At 37.7% G+C, this 21,050-nt stretch overlaps 1 protein-coding gene across 1 annotated transcript; it reads right to left on the reverse strand.

The window, feature by feature from the left end:
- Positions 1-6,871: 6,871 nt before the first annotated feature.
- Positions 6,872-20,960, reverse strand: CCT4 (chaperonin containing TCP1 subunit 4). The gene is made up of 14 exons (XM_068564512.1): positions 20,692-20,960; positions 16,922-16,974; positions 16,363-16,452; positions 15,310-15,418; positions 14,510-14,652; positions 13,084-13,205; positions 12,599-12,731; positions 11,451-11,590; positions 10,323-10,419; positions 10,130-10,240; positions 9,908-10,038; positions 9,535-9,769; positions 7,320-7,433; positions 6,872-7,083 (listed from the first exon to the last, which is right to left on the reverse strand). The coding sequence occupies exons 1-14, from the start codon at positions 20,816-20,818 to the stop codon at positions 7,069-7,071; spliced, it is 1,620 nt and encodes a 539-aa protein (XP_068420613.1). The 5' UTR covers positions 20,819-20,960; the 3' UTR covers positions 6,872-7,068.
- Positions 20,961-21,050: the final 90 nt, after the last annotated feature.

A 21,050-nucleotide genomic window follows, 5' to 3' on the forward strand; every position in this document is an offset into this window, starting at 1 on the left:
TTGGTTTTTTAAAAGTAAATTTATTTATTTATTTTTGGCTGCATTGTGCCTTCGTTGCTGTGCGTGGGCTTCTCATTGTGGTGGCTTCTCTTGTTGCAGGGCACGGGCTCTAGGCGCACGGGCTTCAGTAGTTGTGGCACGAGGGCTCAGTAGTTGTGGCTCACAGGCTCTAGAGCACAGGCTCAGTAGTTGTGGCACATGGACTTAGTTGCTCCGTAGCATGTGGGATCTTCCCAGACCAGGGCTCGAACCCATGTCCCCTGCATTGGCAGGCAGATTCTTAACCACTGCGCCACCAGGGAAGTCCCATGTAGGTGTTTTTCACTTAATTTTTTTTGCATTGATTAATTTAATGATATATTGCATTGATTAATTTTCACATGTTGAAACATCCTTGCATTCTAGGAATAAAATTTCACTTGGTCATGGTGTATAATACTTTTACTATGCTGCTAAATTTGGTTTGCTACTAGTGAGAATTTTTGTATCATTGTAAGGAATATTGGTCTGTAGTTTTCTTGTAGTGTCTTTGTCTGGCTTTGGTATCAGGGTAATGCTGGCCTTATAGAGTGAATTAGAAAGTGTTCCTTCCTCTTCAATTTTTGGAAAAGTTTGAGGAGGCCTGGTATTAGTTCTTTAAATGTTTGGTGGAATTCACCAGTAAAGCCACTGGGTTGGGTCCAGGGCTTTTCTTTGTTGGGAGATTTTGATTATTGATGCAATGTCCTTACTGGCTATAGGTATATTCAGATTTTCTGTTTCTTCATGATTTAGACTTGGTAGGTTTTGTGTTTCTAGGATTTGCCATTCGATCCAGGTTATCTAACTTGTGGGCATACAAATTGTTCATTACATTTTCTTATAATCCTTTCCACATCTGTAAAATCGGTAGTAATGTCCTCACTTTTTTAGCGCTGCTTTTGCTGTGTCCCATAGTTTTGGTATGTTGTGTTTTCATTTGCATTCATCTCTAAGTATTTTCTAATTTCTTGTAGATTTTAGTAATTTTTCTTTTTCTCTTAATCCATCTAGCTAAAGAGTTGTTAATTTTATTGATCTTTTCCAACAAACATCAATTTTCTTTATTGTTTTCTATCCTCTATTTCATTTCTCTCTGCTCTAATCTTTATTTCCTTCCTTCTGCTAGCTTTGGATTTAATTTGTTCTTCTTTTTCTAGTTCTAGTTAAAGTTGTATAGTTAGGTTGTTTTGAGTTCTTATTTTTTAAAGTAAGCGTTTTATAGTTATAAATTTCCTTCTTAGCACCGCTTTTGCTGTGTCCCATAAGTTTTGGTATGTTGTGTTTTCATTTGCATTCATCTCTAGGTATTTTCTAATTTCTTTTATGATTTCTTCTTTGACCCATTGGTTGTTGAAAAGTGTGTTTAGTTTCCACAATTTTTTGAATTTTCCACTCTTCCCTCCCTTATTGATTTCTAACTTCATCCTGTTGTGGTCAAAGAAGATACTTTGTATGCTATCTACCTTTTAAAATCTATTGAAACGATTTGTGGCTTAACATATGGCATATCCTGAAAAATGTCCCATGTGTACTTGAGAAGAATATGTATGCTCTTATTGTGGAGCAGTGTTCTGTATGTGTTATATCTAGTTGGTTTACTGTGCTGTCTTCTATTTCCTTACTTTCTTGATTGTTTTGTCCATTATTGTGAGTGAGGTACTTAAGTCTCCAACTATTATTTTATAATTATATCTCCCTTCAATTGCCAGTAATGCTGCTTATGTATTTACCTTTATTGAGATCTTTATTTCTCCACACAGCCTCAAGTTACTGTCTACTGTCCTTTCACTTGCATGACTGATGATTTTTGCTTCACAGTACTTTGATGTCCTGTCATTGGGTGAATGAACATTTCTAATTGTTATATTTCCACAATGTCCTTTGTTTCTTGTGACTTTTTTTAGGTTCTATTTTGTCTGTTATCAGTAGAGCCACTCCTTTCTTTTGGTTACTATGTGCATGGAATATATTTTTTCCATCATTTCACTTTCAATATATTTGTCTTTGGATCTAAAGTGAGTCTTTATAGACAGCATATAGTTGGATCATGTGTTTATATCCATTCTGCCAATCTCTGTTTTGATGAGTTTAATCTATTTACATTTAATTACTGGTTAGGAGGAACTTTCATCTGTTTTTTTCCTATTTCTTTTCTATATGGCTTATAGGTTTTTTCATCCCTCATTTTATGATTTACTGTCTTTTGTGTTTAATTTTTTATAGTGAATTGTTTAAATTCTTTACTCATTCCCTTTTGTATATATTCTATACTTTGTGTGTACGTGTGGTTACCACTGGGATAACATTTAATATCCTAAAGTTATAACCCTCTGATTTGAATTTATAGCAGCTTAACTAACTTCAACAGCATACAAAAACTGCTCCTTCATAGCTTTGTTCATACACCTTTCATTTGAGGTCACAAAATTTCATCTTTATATACTATGTGCCCCAAAACATAAACTAATAATTCTCTTAAGTGCATTACTCTCTTAAATGTAGAAAACAAGATTCGAAGTTACAAACCAAAGTTTGTAAAACTTAGACTAATTTTTTTCTTTAAATATATCACTCTCTTAAATCATATAGAAGACAAAAAGTAGTTAGAAACTGTTGTTACAAAAACACTAGCTTTTATATTGCCCATGTAATTACCTTTGTTGAGATCTTTATTTCTCCATATGGCTTTGAGTTACTCTCTACTGTGCTTTCACTTGCATGACTGATTTTTTTTTTCATATTTTGATGCCCTTTTTAAAATTGAGATGTAGCTGCTATACCATATTATGTTACATGTGTACAATATAGTGATTCACAAATCTTTAAAGGTTATACTCCATTTATAGTTATTGGCTGTATTCCCCGTGTTGTACAATATACCTTTGTAGCTTATTTTATACCTAATAGTTTGTACCTCTTACTCCCCTACCCCTATATTGCCCCCGCTTCTTCTCTCTCCCCACCGGTAACTAGTTTGTTCTGTGACTGTTTCTTTTTTGTTATACTCACTAGTTTGTTGTATTTTGTCGATTCCACATATAAGTGACATCAGACAGTATTTGTCTTTCTCTGACTTATTTCACTTAGTATAATGCCCTCCAAGTCTATCATGTTGCTGCAAATGGCAAAATTTCATCCTTTTTAAATGGCTTAGTATTCCATTGTATATATATATATACATCTTCTTTATCCATTCACATTACTGATGATTTTTGATTGAATACCAGACATTGTGAATTTTATATTATTGTATCCTTTAAGAGTTTTAAGCTTTGTTCAGATACATAGGTATGTTGCTTGGGATTGGTTTGATCCTTTAAAGAAATCCTTTGCTATGAAGAGTCCACAGCAATCTTTACTCTATGGCAAATTTAGCCTCGCTACTAAGGCAGAACCCTTCTGAAGGCTCTATTCAGTCCCTGTATATTGCAAGGTTTCTCCAATTTGGCTAATGAGAATTTAAACTATTCCTAGCCTGTTGTAAACTTCAGTCTACTGCTTTTCATTGGTTGTTCCTTGAACTCTAGTTTTACCCAAGACACAGAAATAATACTCAGCCAAATACTCAAGGCTACACCTCTACACATGTCTGGGAACTATTTCTGTAAAGCTTCCTGTTTTCTAGTACTTCATCCCACAACTTCTAGCCAACTCAGTCTTTTGGAACTTTGATCCCTATCTCAATTCAACAAAACCAATGGAAAAAATATTAATCTGTACCTCTAAAAAGCTCAAGAAAACTTAAGGGGACCCACACTTAAGACACGATAGTCAAACTGTCAAAATACAAAGAATCTTTAAGTAGCAAGTGAATAATTTGAGCAAAATCCCAGTTTCACATTTGTGTCATTTCCTCAAAAGAAAAAAGCGAACACAGGGACTTACTTCCCTGGTGGTCCAGTGGGCAAGGCTCTGTGCTCCCAATGCACTGGACCCGGGTTTGATTCCTGGTTGGGGAACTAGATCCCACATGCATGCCGCAACTAAGAAGCCTGCATGCCGCAATCCTGCAACTAAAGATCCCACGTGCCGCAACTAAGACCCGGCACAGCCTAAATAAATAAACATTTTTAAAAAAAATTAAATGACAATTGAAAAAAAAAGCAAAGACAGAAAAATGCATCTATCTGAATCAAACTGCCCAGTAACACACAAAACCACACACTTATACCTCAAAATGGAGACATCAATTAACTTTTATGAGCCACACTCATCACATCAGGTATTACAACTTTGTCAGGTTTCAGATAACCCTCCTTCTATTACTTTGCAATGACGTTAGCTCCTACTTCCGACAGCCACTTCCACAACTTGAGGTGTTTCCAAGTGGCATATTTAATATACTATGCAGTTGTTAACCATTTAGCATCTGTAAAACTGTTTTATCAGGTTCCTTTTGCGTTGCTGATTAAGTTTTGTGGTTGTGCCTCAACCACACTTCTTCTGTAAGCCCTGTGATTTCTATTGCACAATTTTGCACACCATGATTTTTAGTTATACATGTTACAGAACTGACTTAATGGCAAAATGCCGAAGTAGTTAAATTTAGGTGGAGGGTATATGGTGTTCATACTATTCTTTGAACTTCACTATAATAAAATTTTTTCATTTTAATGAAAAGCTGAGGGTGGGAATTCCCTAGTGGTCCAGTGGTTAGAACTTGGTGCTTTCACTGCCTGGGCCCGGGGTTCAATCCCTGGTCAGGGAACTAACATCCTGCAAGCCTTGCTGCGTGTGGCCAAAAAAAAGAAAAGAAAAACTGAGGGTGAGGAATAAATAGTACTCAAGAGGAAAAAAGTATGCAAAACCTTTGCCTCATTAGGATAGTCATCCTTCCTCATTGTTAAAAGCATACCTTTTAAATATTGAACAGGATACATTTCCCTTTCATTACTATAGAATTATTTAACTGTATCAAACCACTATTTTGAGTTTTGTCATTTGGGCTTCCATTTCCTAAAACATAACTTATTTTATAAACTGTTGTAAAACCCAAGTCAAACCCTAAATAGTTAGTGGCTTAATTTACATCAAACTTAACAGAATAAATGACTAGGAAACGTTTGTCTTGTTAGAGTTCCCTTTACAAGATTTTAAATATAAACTACTCATATATTTAGATATATAGGTATAGCCTAAGACACAGACACACATAAGGATGCTGAATAACTCTTAATTAAAAGTTCCAATATAAATAATTTTGGTTAAAGTATTCTCACTTAAGAGTATTTAGGGGCTTCCCTGGTGGCGCAGTGGTTGAGAATCTGCCTGCCAATGCAGGGGACACAGGTTCGAGCCCTGGTCTGGGAAGATCCCACATGCCGCAGAGCAACTAGGCCCGTGAGCCACAATTACTGAGCCTGCGCGTCTGGAGCCTGTGCTCCGCAACAAGAGAGGCCGCGATAATGAGAGGCCCGTGCACCGCGATGAAGAGTGGCCTCCACTTGCCGCAACTAGAGAAAGCCCTCGCACAGAAACGAAGACCCAACACAGCAAGCAAGCAAGCAAGCAAGCAAGCAAGCAATAAATAAATAAATAAACCCAAAGTTAAAAAAAAAAAAGAGTATTTAGGATAGGGCTTCCCTGGTGGCACAGTGGTTAAGAATCCGCCTGCCAATGCAGGGGACACGGGTTCGAGCCCTGGTCTGGGAAGATCCCACATGCTGTGGAGCAACTAAGCCCATGCACCACAACTACTGAGCCTGCGCTCTACAGCCTGTGAGCCACAACTACTGAAGCCCGCATGCTCAGAGCCCGTGCTCTGCAACAAGAAGCCACCACAATGAGAAGCCCACACACCGCGATGAAGAGTAGCCCCCACTTGCCGCAACTAGAGAAAGCCTGCACGCAGCAACGAAGACCCAACGCAGCCAAAAAAAAAAAAATTTAGGATATACATAATTCAGTTGTTTTATGGCAGCTATGATTTTTTTTAACAGCAAGCTCCTAATACCCACTAAAATGATAATCACTGAATTATTAAATTCCAGACTATCCAAAGACTTATCTGAATTTACCATTTACCAAATTAGTCATTTTAATTAACTACTGGAGTTGTCAGACACAACCAAGCTTCAGGCTCGTTTGAAATTCTTTCTCCAGATGTGAAGGAGCTCCCCCCAGCTGCTTTCATAACACTTTTGTGAAATACACAAAAGAAAGATGGTTGAGTGTGATACCAGATTACAGAGGCCCAATTTGTGGTCCACCTTAAGGGTCTGGCCTTTCTCCAAAGGCAATCAGAAGTCATGAAAGCTTTTATAAAGGAGTGCCTGACAAGTTTAAAAAGATCACTAGCTATATATATAGTGTGCAGAATTGACTGGAAGGTGGCTAAAGCAAGGACGGACACTAGTTAGATTTTACACCATTCATGGTGCAAGACAATGCTTGTTGATCAGGGTAGAGGCAATAAAGATGTTTTAAACCACTGGAAAAAGACTTACTAGTTATGAATCCTTTTTGTACAAGTAAGATTTGCTACGTTTTTATTTTCAGAAGGAATCCCAATTAACACAACAGTGGTTATTCTTGGAGAAAGGGAGTAGCATGAGAAAGACTCATTTTTCACTTTTCTTCTGTATTGTTAACTTTTCAAACAGCATATATATTATTGTAAGCAGGGATTTATCAGGGTGATGAGCATATTGGGCCATTTTTCCTTCTCAATACTTCTGTTAAAAAACTAACAGAAAACTTAAAAGTACCCAGGATTAAGCCCATAAGGAAGTTAACAGGTAAGTGCGAACTCTTCTTTCCCTTCCTATACAGATTTCTCAAGAGGATCAGAGGTAACAGAGGTTGTGAGGGCAGGGCAGTGGGGGTAATGCAGGAGCACAATCAATTAATCTGCCCTTTGAAACCATATTTTTAATGTTTTCATCGAACTGTGTCAATACAATTTCAAGCAAATGCCAGCTGGAAGACCAGGTCCAGAAATTTGTAAAGGAAACAACCTTCCAAACAACAAGGAATGCCAAGGTGCTCTTCCACTCCAGCTGCGCTATTAGTGGCCATGATGGTGCCAGTCAGCCAGTGTTATCCATGTTACCGACTGTTTACCTGAAAAGAGAAAAACTTAGATTTCAAAACCTGTAAGGACAGAATTTTAAGCATGGAAGATGTTTAAGGTGGTTATCCAAATCTCCCTATTTTTATAGGTGAAAAAAGACTAGAAGTATGAACTGTTTTCACCCTGATGACTAGCAAACTAACAACATTTACTGCCCTCCACCCCAGCTCTTCAAAAATATGCCTTTTTGACCTTGTAGGGAAATTCACGACCTATATATACTTACCACATCATCAATTTTCAGAATGCTCCGGACAGTTTCAGTTGCTAGAGTCAGTGCACTGACTGAAACCAACAGAGGCTGGACAACCAGTTCCTCCAGTATGTTGGAAATACCACCCTGCAAACCAGTACAAGTTGCTTTTAGTGTTTGTAACTGATACATATCACCAACTACAGTTACCAGTAAACCTCAAGGCCTCTCAAACTTAGTTTTCCCTTAGTCAAGAGTAAGATACTCTCTACTAAGCTCTTCTCTACGCTGTAGGTTGTACTTCAACTAAAATTTGGAAAAATTGAATTCCAAGCCTAACTCCAAAACAACTCCTTGTAAGCATCTTTTACTTAAAAATACCCTGGCAAAGGGCCTTCCCTGGTGGCACAGTGGTTAAGAATCCGCCTGCCATTGCAGGGGAAATGGGTTCGATCCCTGGTCCAGAAAGATCCCACATGCCGGCCCGTGCGCTACAACTACTGAGCCTGTGCTCTAGAGCCCACGAGCCACAACTACTGAGCCCACGTGCTGCAACTGCTGAGGCCTGCGCGCCTAGAGCCCGTGCTCCGCAACGAGAAGCCACCACAATGAGAAGCCTGCGCACTGCAACAAAGAGTAGCCTTCACTCGCCACAACTAAAGAAAGCCCACGTGCAGCAATGAAGACCCAACGCAGCCAAAAATAAATAAATAAAAAATAAATTTATTAAAAAATAAAAAAATAAAGAGTATCCTGGCAAAAATTACGTAGATGATCAGAGTTATTAAAAATTATGAGATTTGTTTGCTGTACACCTGAAACTAACACAATATTATAAATCAACTATACTGCAATTAAAGAAAAAAGTTATAAGATTTTAAATCATCTGATTCCCAATTCTGAATTTGGCCATGTCTGCTCTACCCTGCCTTTACATCATTCTCACTTCCCACTCTTAGATTCCTACTGCCACTATCCTAGTCACCTTTATCCTAGGATTACTGGTGATGGTCCTAACAGGTGATCCTGTCTCCATTCTTCCCTCCTTAAAATACTCTTTTCAGCACCTTAGCCTCTTGGTTAAAAAAACTTTAGTGGGGGCTTCCCTGGTGGTGCAGTGGTTGAGAATCTGCCTGCCAACGCAGGGGACACGGGTTCGAGCCCTGGTCTGGGAAGATCCCGCATGCTGCGGAGCAACTGGGCCCGTGAGCCACAATTACTGAGCCTGCGCATCTGGAGCCTGTGCTCCGCAACAAGAGAGGCCGTGATAGTGAGAGGCCCGCGCACCGTGATGAAGAGTGGCCCCCGCTTGCCACAACTAGAGAAAGCCCTTGCACAGAAACGAAGACCCAACACAGCCATAAAATAAAAAATAAATAAATAAATTTTAAAAAAATTAAAACAAACAAACAAACAAAAAAAAACTTTAGTGGCTCCCAACTACTGGAATTAAAACACAAAAGAACACAAACACCCATGCGTCTCAACAACTCAAAGGACTCCTCATTCTAGCTTTTATCTGATCTTTCCAATCTTAAAGTCCACTGTATGACCACCATATAACCTCTGCTCTAGACAAAATGAGTAACTTCTTGGTCCCTCTTACCTGTAAACCACTGCTTCTCCATCTGAAACTTTTTCATTCCCTACCAACCAAGGCTGCAGCTTCATGAAACTTTCCCTAACCAGGTAGTGCCCTCCTTTGAGTTCTGTAACCATTCAAAAAATATCATCTTGGATTGTCAATTTTTTCCCATTACATATTATTTGTCTTCTCAATAAAAGGAGACATAAAACATTAATACAAAAGGGGAAATTATTATTGTTCTATGTGTTTACCCTATACAACTACACTAGGCTGGTGCTCACAACAGCAGCAATGGTTGACTACACACCAGGCATCTTTGTAAGAACTTTCTAATTAGTAATCCATTTAATCCTCACAGGCCTATGAGGGAACTATTAATAGTCCCTGTTTTCACAACCAAGAAAACTGAAGCACAGACTAAGTAACTTGCTAAAAAGTTGTACAACCATTAGATGGCAGACTTAATGAACAATACTTCTCACTTAAGGCAACATCTTCATTCTCACTAGATGGCATACATTAATTAACCTGCAGGTCTTATACTTAAATCCAAGGTTAACTCTATTTTTAATTACAAAGCCTTTCATTCGACAATTATGAAGCTTTTAGTATTTTATAATAATCAACATTTTCTGCAGTACCTAAAGATTAAATTATTACCTTTCGGACATTAATGCCTGTAGTTTTTTCTCCTTGGGCATGCCTGTTTCTTAGTTCTGTTACTGTAGAAATGGGATTCAGGCCAGCATTTTCAGCTAGTGTAGATGGAATGACCTCCATAGCATCTGCAAAAGCACGAACGCAGTAGGATTCCATACCACTCAATGTTCTTGAGTATTCAGTTAATCGCAGGGCCAACTCTATTTCTGGAGCACCACCTCCTGCAATAAGGGCCCTGAAATTCACAAATATATTTTTAGCTTATTTTATCCAACAGAAAGCTATTTTTAAACAATAACTTAGTATTTATACCTTAATAATAAAAATACACAAGTTTTTATGTTCAAAATGTTCCTTGGTAATTTAATGTTACCTCTTCTTCACTAAACAGCGAATAACACATAGGGCATCATGAATGGAACGTTCAGCTTCTTCAATCACCAATTTGTTAGAACCACGAACAACGATTGTAACTGTTTTTCCAGGGCTTGCACAGCCTGTAATCTTTAGTAAACAAACTCTTAATTAGGTATTTGAAGGATTAAAACAAAAAAAAAAACCCAGGCAAATAGAAGCTTAATTTTAATACTGTTACCTTGATCAGTTTGCCAGAACCATTTAAGCTGACCTCCTCAGCTAACTCAGCCGATCCCAGCATGTCAGCAGTGAACTGGTCAACATGAGCAACTGGTTTGGTTCCAATAGTCTGGGAAAAATAGTGAAATCCACAAATTGAGAAGTCTGAATAGTGAACATTTTCACACATACAGATACTAAGAATATTTTACCTTACAAATGAATTCAATGTCTTCTCTTTCAATATCCTTAACCACCATAATCTTCATTTTGTTCAGGAAATGTAATGCAAGATCACTAAGAGCATCTCTAAAATACAAAATCAGTGCTTATGTCAATACTAGGTTAGAAAAAAAACTTTGCTGTTCAACTCCTTTTTTACGGTTTTAGTAATTTTACTGTTGTTTAAATGGCTAATGATTTAACAAATTATTTGTGAAGGAAGATGCTTTAAACAGCTTACCAAGTTTATGACCTCAAAATTCTTAAATAAGATTTCTAATGGATAATATTTAAAACGTACCCCGACGACACGACTTGTAAAACACACAATAAAAAGATAATTATGTCGTTTTTCTTAATACTAAATAAGTATAACTCTGCTAATAACAATCGATGCTTTATGAATTTAGAAATTAAGTATGATGTAATTCAAGACTCCACAAATTTATACACTTTTACACAAATTACCTGGAATGATCCTCCTGACAACCCTTGATACTGAAGGGCAGATATTACTATCCTTGTTTTACAAATAAGCACAGAGTTTTGAGAGCAGTTTATTCAAGGTTACTAGCTATTACATAACTTGTCTTTAGAACCAGGTATTCCACCTCTTCATTAAGGTTTCTATATCAAGAGCATCCATAATACTTTCTGGTATAACATATTAATATAGTACATGAGAATGTGTCTACCTATTAGAAGAAAACACTGAAAACAAACAAAAAAGGGATCAGTTCAAACTCTGGAGAATTCTTCCAATCCATGGACTATCCAGCATTTCCCCAAAAGAACTTCTAAAATTTCAAGGCAAGCTATTGCATGGACCTTTAAATAAATGCCTCTAAAATTTTAGCTAGCTAATTAATTTTAGACTAAAGTTAGCTTTTCACTTGATAGTGAGGATCTTGGTTTAGAAGGATAATATATCCCACATTAAATGATCATAACACGAAGAGAACTCACTTTAGATCATTTACCAGAATACAATACCCTAAAATACAGATTCATTCCAGATTTCTAGTGGTTTACCCACCTCAAATGTTTCTTTAAAAATTGCTAGAAGGGATCCAAAATCAATTATCATTAAGAGGTGAACAAAATAAATAGCCCCACACCTTAGAATAGACTTCTGTATGAGAAGAACATTACATCCTGTTTTCTTAATTTGCTTCACTAAATTTAGAATATAGGCTCTCTCCTCTCGTAGCACTCGGTCCATCTGGACGTAGTCAGAAACTACTATTTGATTGTCCATCTGTTCAGAAAAAGGACATATTAATAATTTGCATTTTAAGAGTCCTTAAGCAAAAAAGTGAGACTTTTAATGAAAATATTATGTATAGTATAAATTCAACCAAAATCATACCAAACAAGAAATTATATAGACACGCACAGAAAAAATTTAGAGAAAGGAATATACACAAAACTTAACTCAGGTTTTTTACTTTCATCTATACAAATTGCTGTCTTATTTTTTACAAGTACATTTTTGGTGATCATAAAACATAAGAATGATTATCCTATTTCGTGAATGTCAATTCTTTTCATATGAATTTACATATTACTGAAATATCAATAATTTCAGTTGCATCCTTTTTACTCTATGGATTGTTAAAAAAAACTGGTATGCTGAAAGGAACTATGAAGGACAAATATTGTTATATCAAAGACCTACAAAACAACGTTTTCATGTGGGTTAAAATTTGGGAAACAAACAACTCAACAGGAAACTTGTATGCCAACACAATGTAAAATGAGAGCAAACCTGAATGAGATGACAAAGATCAACCACTCCTTCAGGGGATGGTACTTACGACTGATAGATATGGGAATAATAAAAAATTGTTTTTCGGAGTATGGGTAATAAACTGGTTTTAAAGTTCCATTGTGCAAACATAAAGACAAAAGATCTGCTTGCTAGGGAAGGATGGGTGAAGGTTTCTGTTCTCAGAAAGCTAGAAAGAATCTGGAAAGTCCACTTATACTATCACTTTCACATAACCTATTTTTATTGTTTCATAGATATCCCTATCATTATTTGTCTTCATTTGTGAAGTGAACGCTCAATTTCAATAAATAGCCAACTGAGATTATAGATTTATCATGTGTGGCATCCAACATTTTCTACTTTTGTCTAAATTTTACTATTTTTAGATCCTTGCTTTTTATCACTAGTACCAGCATTTTCTATTTTTATAAAAAGAAAAATTTCGTTATTAGAAAGTCAAACACCTAAGGAATCATTTCATTTGGTTTTACTTACATCTGTTTTGGGAGCAGATAAGCAGAACTGAATAAGCCCAATCTTAGCCTTTTCAACCCTGGTTATGCCAGAATTTGCCACCTTTTGAGTAAGAACCAGACCTTCCACCAACTCACAGTCATCAATTGTCCCACTAAGAAAAAAGAAAACGAGGAGATAGTTATGAGGGGGCGGAAATCTGCAAGTTTAATAGATTGCTAACAGATTAAAAATCATCAGTCTGATAAAATGTGCTTCAGCCTCACTCACATTTATTAGTGCCCCATTCCTGAACCTCTCCGATCACACCACTGCCCTGCCACCATTAGGGAATATAAACAAATTCTTGAAATTCCCACATTAACACAAGTTGTCATGAAAACAAAACAACCAAATGTATGTGACTTTCACCTATGTATTTTTCATTTAACTTATTTATTTTTGGCAAGAGCTTATGTTTACTTTCAAAATTAATTTTTATTAAAGTTATAATTAGAGATGCTTACCCAAGTTTCTTAACTATTTTAACATCTCTAAGGTCTACACTAGTAGCTGTGGCTGGGTCAATCACTTTCATCACTGCATTTACAGTCATTGGAGAAAGGAGACTTGAATATTGAGAGACAACCTAGAATTATTAAAAAAGAAAATAAAGTCAGTGTTGTAACACAAAAAGTCCTAGTTCTTTAATGATAAAGATATTCAAGAAGTAATCTCAATCATTTTTTTGGCTGGGGTGGAGAGCATATGAAAAAACATTCCATATAAACTGTCTTTTCCACTCAGGTTTGCCAGTCACCATTTAAAAACATATGCTTGTGTTCCTCTTTTATTAATATAGTAGTCAGGATTGACTAGATTACTAGTAATTCTACAGGAAATCCAAAAGAACAAATTAATTTTATGCTTAGGTTTCCTATCTAAAATGAATTTATGATCAGATGTTATATATGTGCACCCCTATTACTGAGGGGCTGACAAAAATAGCTAATGGTTAACATTTACTGAGCATGTATTATATGTCAGGCAGTGGTTTTAGCACTGTACATTCATATATTCATTCAACCTTCAGACGAAAAATCTGAAACAGCTTAATTAAGTGGAGCCAGCATTAAACCCAAGCAGTCTAGGTTCTATGACCAATGCTTGTAACCACTATGATATTATGTCTATATTAGTTCTGGGGACATTTATCAATAATATTACTTAATATCACTAATACTATCTAGCTTTCCACTTAATATACAAATAATGCTGATGAAAAGGAAAAAGAATGGGGTGGGGGTGTGACACACAACATAACAGAAATCAGGTGACATGAGTTCCCAAGAAATTTAAACTAACATCACTTCTTTAAGTTTGATAAGAAAAGCAGCACAGATATTATTAAGAGATGGACCATGATGGGCAGCCCTATCTTGGGTTCAAATCTCAGTTCTACCTCTTATTAGTGGGTCTTGGATAAGTTACACAACTTCACTAGACCTCTTTTCCCATCTGTAAAATGATGATACTACAACTTACCTGAAAGCCTTGAAGGAATAAATTTTACTTGAAGTAATTCAGTTACACAAATTAGCTACCTAGTCACTCTTGAGAGTTAACATTTATGAACTGTATAGCATCAAAAATCACAGTGTAGGGACTTTCCTAGTGGTGCAGTGGTTAACTGAGCCCACGTGCTGCAACTATTGAAGCCTTCGCACCTAGAGCCCGCGCTCCTCAACAAGAGAAACCACCGTAATGAGAAGCCTGCGCACCGCAACGAAAAGCAGCCCCTGCTCGCCACAACTAGAGAAAGCCCACACGCATCAATGACAACCCAATGCAAAATAAATAAATAAATAAATAAACAAAGATAAAAATCACAGCTGTGCTTCTTAATGAACCTTAAACTGTAATTTTACAATGATCCCATAGTGCTTGTCTCACCTTTGAGTTCAATGAAGTGGCTGCACTATTTAACAAAGTTTCTCTGTCACTCAGTTCCACAGGTCGAGACATGTCAGTCAAGATTTCAGTACCCTTTTCCAAAGCCTTCTGGAATGACTCAGAAATGATGGTGGGATGAATCCCTGCCATTTGTGAAAGGTTAGTTATTTAATTGTAACAGATAAACTTCATTATTTGACATGACTTAAAATTTCTGTTCATTAAAATTTCAAAGTAGTCATAAATTTTAAATTAATCTTAAATAATATCGATTTGAATAACCTTAACCACTAATGTCTAATAATTTATTTCCATTTAATTTGGAATAGATCAATTACATACTCCTGTGATATTTAAGACTAAAACCAATTTTTCACTTTTCAAAACTCTACAAATCTACATAATAATTAGAATAAGTGACTGGGGAGTCACTATGACATTTAGGCACTATTTACCAAAGCAGGAACCCATACTTTCTCTCCTAAATCACAGTTCTCATCTATATCTTAAGTTTAGTACACCACCAACCAGTCATTTTTGAAAAGCAAAATTTTACCAAGTTCCATTCAAAAGGAAACCTAGCCAAAACAAAAACAAATAAAACAAGAACAACCAACCCCCCCAAAACCAAACCCAGAAGCAAAAAGAAAAAAATTTCTAATTCATATGGTAAATATAGCAAAATTTATCTAAGAATTCCTGCTTAAAAAATTCTGCTCCAAATTAAATTGTAAATCTCGTATTACTTAATATTTTTTTGCCTTTATTCAGTAATAAAGCATGTCCTATGTCCTACCCACCTTTCTGAAGAAGCTTGGTACAGGAATCTAAGAGAGAGCCAGCAATAATGACCACTGATGTCGTGCCATCTCCCGCTTCTATATCCTGAGCCTTAGATAGCTCCACCAGCTAAGTGAACAGAACATGTCAAGTTGCTCAATGAGAACTATGAGAACCCAGTAACATCTAATTCAAATATAACATCAATGACCTTCACCATGAGGTTCACATATAGAATTTGATTATTATCAACACTGTAAGATTCAATATACTTGACTTCTGATTCGCTGTCCACCTTGGTCTCATTTAAAAATGACGACCTATATAGTTGTGGCATGCAAAATTCTACTTACATACTTTATAACAAGCTATATTATGATTTCCAGTTCAGACTAAGGGTTGTAAATTTTTTCTTCCCAGTACTTAAAAGAACTATGGTTACCCTGTAGACTCAGAAGCTATGAAATGCAGCATTCAGATGAGAGAATACTGTCAGTTTGAAATCCTTGGCCAAGTTTATCTAAACTGACCCTGCATGAAGCATAATCTGATTCATTTTCAGTCATCTTTAACTAATTAAAAGAGACTTTTTAACAGATAGGAACTTCTAAGGAATTTGTTTTTGCTGATATGGTGACTTCTCACTTGACACTGCAATCACCATTATGATCTGTAGCTGAATTAGAAACTGCTTTTAAAGATAAATGTCAGCGCAAGTTTAAACACAAGATTTATTTTGCAAACAATTAAAATATTTTGCTCTCTTTCAGTTAACACCCATTGAACTAATTTGTACAATTTCATGTTTTTCTCTCTTCTTTCCTCATATGTGTGGCACATTGCTGTGAACAAAGACAAGGAGATTCATGTTTTATTACAACTTGCAATGGAGAACATAATGCTAGGCATACAACGTATCCTAAAAATATGCCTGTTTAGCATAAAAAAGGAAAAATTTTCACCATGTTTTAAGCAATATCATGTGATTAAATTTAAAAAATTTAACTGTTTACCAAATATCAAACAATACACTTAAAAAAACCCACAAAACCCCACCTAAAAATTATACTTACCATTCTGGCTGCTGGATGTAACACCTGCATTTGTTTCAGAATGGTGGCACCATCATTTGTAATGGTCACATCACCTTTTCCATCTTGAATCTACAAAGTTTGTTTTTTTTAAAAGAAAGTTATATTTCAAAAATTTTGTTTTCTTCATCCAGTATTGATGTGAAATCCTAAAAGCTCTACTAATTTTAACACTTCTTGTACAGAAGTTAACTTATGTTTGCTTAATTTCAAACTGTTTTCCCTTACATTGGTATAATGATTTAAGAATACGCAGTAATAGTCCAGCTTTGCAAATGAAATAGCTGGGTTTTTTCCTACTTAAAAGTGAAGGAACTGAGACACCAAAAAAGGGATAGAAAAGATATTATAAAGAATCATTATCATAAACAAAACATGAATTATAGTTAGGTCCCATTCATCCCAAAGTAATCTATCCCTTTCTGAACTCTCAAAGCCTTTCTAACACTTTACTTTTTAAACAGCACATCTTAACCCTCTATAGAGCGCTTGCAGTATGAACAGCAGCACTCAGTAAGTAATGAATGATTGAGCCTTTTACCATTTTATCCATTCCTTTCGGTCCAAGGCTTGTTCTAATAGCATCAGCAACGGCTGTAAACAGAAGAAAAAAAGAAATCAAGACTCTTTAAAGAGCATTTCTACCCTCAAATAATCATTTTGTTCTTATTAGAATATGGTGGACAATTCACCATGTTCACTAAAGAAAATTCAATGTCTAATAATAATCTACTGGAAACAGAGTGATTATTTTACTCCTTTAATTGTACGACGCTTCACTTTTTGTTGTTAAAATCACTATACATAGCACTTGTACTCTGCATGTTGTAGAATAAATTTTGAGGGTTCACCTAATCTTCCTTTAAGTATCAAAATGGTATAACCTAGTTATGCGCTCTGAATGAGGACTATATTATTTTCTCCATTCCTTAAAACAAGCCGCAATAATAGGACAACTATATAATTTGCTTGTTTACCCTGTCTCTCCCAACTATAGTGTAATTTCTGAGGGCAAAGACTTTTGTTTACTAATATGAAGCTGGTATATGGATGGACCACAGTTTAAAAAACAGTAACAAAAACCCTCTTTGAACCCAAAACCAAATCAAACAAAAACCCCACAAAAAAACAAAACCTCAAAACCTTAACTAAAAAACCAAATCTAAAATCACAGTATTTTTAAAAATTTTTATTTATTTAAAAAATTTTGGCCACACCGTGTGGCATGCAGGATCTTAGTTCTCTGAGCAGGGATCGAACCTGCGCTCCCTGCAGTGGGAGCATGGAATCTTAACCACTGGACCATCAGGGAAGTCCCTAAAATCATAGTCTTTAGTCATCATTACTATGTTATTAACCATCTCTGGACATATAGTCTACCACTCCATTCTTCTTATTAGTTGTCCATGAGCATGTTTCTATTTTATTGATCCACTTATTATTTTCTAAGAGAAATTGTAATTGATGTACTTGATCCCCTTTACTGCGACAGGTCCAGGACAAACGATTAAATCTCCCCACCCTTTTTTTAAAAAAAGATTTAATTTTATTTATTTTTGGCTTATTTATTTTTGGCTACTTTGGGTTTTCATCGCTGCGTGTGAGCTTTCTCTAGTTGTGGTGAGCGGGGGCCACACTCTGTTGTGGTGCGCGGGCTTCTTGTTGTGGTGGCTTCTCTTTGTTGTGGAGCATGGGCTCTAGGCGCAAGGGCTCAGTAGCTGTGGCGCACGGGCTTAGTTGCTCCACAGCATGTGGGATCTTTCCGGACCAGGGCTCGAACCTGTGTCCCCTGCACTTCTTAACCACTGCGCTACCAGGAAAGTCCGCCTTCCCCTTTCTCATATACCATTTCACCCCATATACAAAGGGCTAAGATAGTGCCCTATTTTGGTATACTCCACAACTAGTATAATGCTTCCCCTTCATTGTGTAAACAACACATAATCTGGACTTCCCTGGTGGTGCAGTGGTAAAGAATCCACCTGCCAATGCAGGGGAAACGGGTTCTATCCCTGGTCCAGGAAGATCCCACATGTCGCCGAGCAACTAAGCCCGTACGCCACAACTACTGAAGCCCGCACACCCTAGAGCCTGCTCACCGCAACTACTGAAGCCCGCGCGCCTAGAGCCCGTGCTCTGCAACAAAGACAAGCCACCGCGATGAGAAGCCTGCACAACGCAATGAAGAGTACCCCTGGCTCGCTGCAACTAGAGATAAGCCGGAAAAGCCTGCGCGCAGCAACGAAGACCCAACGCATCCAAAACAAAAAATAATAGTAATGATTAAAAAAAAATACATAATCTTAAAGAGGGTAAGAGAAAATATTTGGTATAGTTTAAGAATTATATTCTACTTAATTATTTCATAATTTGGGGCTGCATTTCCTAATTATTCAGCCATCTCCTTACCCTTTCAGGTGATTTTAGCGGACCCACATGGCCACAATTCTACAAGCAGACCAATTCATTTTAAGAATGCGCCCTTATAGTCATCTATGTGAAGACTCTAGAAAGACACATTGTGCAAAAAATAAAAAATTCTAGACTGATTACCTCTCTGAAAGTGTTTGAAGTTTAACATACTGTGTAGTACACAATTATATGTTAAATGACTCGTGCTGAATAGTACTAAACGACCACTACTACTTTTGTGTGTGTGGTTTTGCTATCACCAACCAATGGTACTTAATATGCTTTTTGGTTATTAGCAAAATAAAAAACTGGCTCCATGAATTACGCTAAAGATGCATCCGGCAAAAGCTTTTCTCAACCAGTTTGTAGGGTTTTGCCTGACTTGGACAGACTACGAGTGCCCCTTTGTTCCACGAGCTCTCCTCACTTAAGATGTTAAGGGTCATGTTTATAGGTAAATAGGTGGCCTCTTCTTCCTATATGCATACCTCCCTCGTCCAGTTTTAATTCTCTGTGCACTGATGTTTCAAAAGCTACCAAAGTAAACGTCCCATCTTGTATCCTCCTTGTTTGTTGAAAATCTACCATATTATATAGCATTCTTGCCCACCCCCCCTCCAACAGCCCCAGAATTGATCTAACATCTTGTTTCTAATGTAATAAATCTAAGCTTCAACTATGCTCCCTAGATAACTATCCACCAACTTTTATTTCCAGGTAAATATTCTCTCTTGAACTTCCAAATGACTCCTAAATTTACCCATCTGGTCATTCTGACCTCCTCAACTCATTTAGGCTCAAATGAGAACCTATTCTTTCTTCTTCCACCATCCTCCCTTCAGTGCACCTGTTTCTTCCAGCAGCAACATCACACCCTCAGTCACCTAGACAAATAACCTCAAATATTTGTAAGGCTGTACTTTATATACATCTGGCTCTTCATATGCTCTCTCATTTAATCCTCACAACAACCCTCCAAGTTAGGTACTATCTCATTACACTGAAGAACAATCTGTAGCTACGCGAGTTGTTTTAAACCCTTTCCAAGACACCAGGCCCTTCCAGATTCAGCCCTCTACCTTTCCGATCTCACCTCTCATTTCTTCATGCACCTTATGCTCTAACCAGAATGAAATACTCACTGTAGCCAATACACATAACGGCAAGATCTCTAAGCATTTGTTCTCACTTTTCCTTCCAGACTCTTCCATCTCAACCCGACTTCTCTTAACCCTCACAACTCCCTTTTTTAAAAAAAGGGCAATTTTCCCTCCCCGATTTTATAAGAAACCTTGGTTAAAGGTCACAAAGCCACGAAGTAACGTAACTGAATGAAACCCAGGACTTCTTAAATTCCACCAAAGGCCAAACTGTTCTCCATTTGCTCGTTGCACATGCAGAGAGGACATCAAAGCACAAGGCAGCCTCATAATTATTCTCAAACAAGATGGGTCGGTTGGTTCCCCACATCCCAGTACAATGGGCCCCGCCCCAATTTAAGGCGCGGAGAGTTTACCCGAATTCGTTTCAATCGCTGTACCGAAAGAAGTTTTTTAATAAGAACAAGAAAACTGAAAAGTATTGTTCAAACATTCTACCAGTGGACCGCTGCATGCGGGCCTCGGCCCCTTTCTTAAATAGGATGAATGAATGCAGCACGGCCCGGCATGAAAAATTATGGACGTCTAAGACGCAGAATGAGGCAAGTCCAAAGGCTTCCATACTCGGGGTCGGAAATCATGGGCAGAGGACAGGAGGATCCCTGCACTGAGCTTATTCTATGGGAGGCCCACAGGGGATCATCTGAAGGAACAGAAAACGAATCATGCCCATCCAAGACTGGGAGTGAGAATGCACAGCTAAGCCCGGAGGGCCACGGCTTAGGCCGGGCAGCGATACCTTTGGCCGCGGAGATGTTGCTGAAGCGGATCTGGGCCGGCTTATCGCGGTCCTGATAGGCACTCTTCCCGCGGCCGCCGGCAACCCCGGCGGGCGGCCCGCTCCGGGGGGCTACGTTCTCCGGCATGGCAAGCTTGGACGGGTCTGCGTGAGCTCTGGAAGGACGGATGGACACGGATTCCGGCTGGCCCGGGACTAACAGTAAGCGCCCACCGCCTTCTCGAAGCTTCCAGAAAGCGGCACCGGCGCCGGGAGGAGGAGGCGGGGAAAGGGGCCTGCCTGGAGGCCCGGCGCCGCCGTGACGTAGAAGGCTGCCCGCTGCATGCCGGTTGCGGCGGGTGCGGCGGATGCGGCGGGTA

The sequence above is a fragment of the Eschrichtius robustus genome, chromosome 15 (assembly GCF_028021215.1).
Source record: "Eschrichtius robustus isolate mEscRob2 chromosome 15, mEscRob2.pri, whole genome shotgun sequence".
Classification (NCBI taxonomy): Eukaryota; Metazoa; Chordata; class Mammalia; order Artiodactyla; family Eschrichtiidae; genus Eschrichtius; species Eschrichtius robustus.

Coding starts and splice junctions, on each gene's coding strand:
- CCT4 (XM_068564512.1), bottom strand. CDS start 20,818: ATGCCGGAGAACGTAGCCCCCCGGAGCGGGCCGCCCGCCGGGGTTGCC. Junction 11,591..12,598: donor TATCTGCTCCCAAAACAGAT/GTAAGTAAAACC, acceptor TTTTCTGAACAG/ATGGACAATCAAATAGTAGT. Junction 10,420..11,450: donor ATACAGAAGTCTATTCTAAG/GTGTGGGGCTAT, acceptor TTTGTATTTTAG/AGATGCTCTTAGTGATCTTG.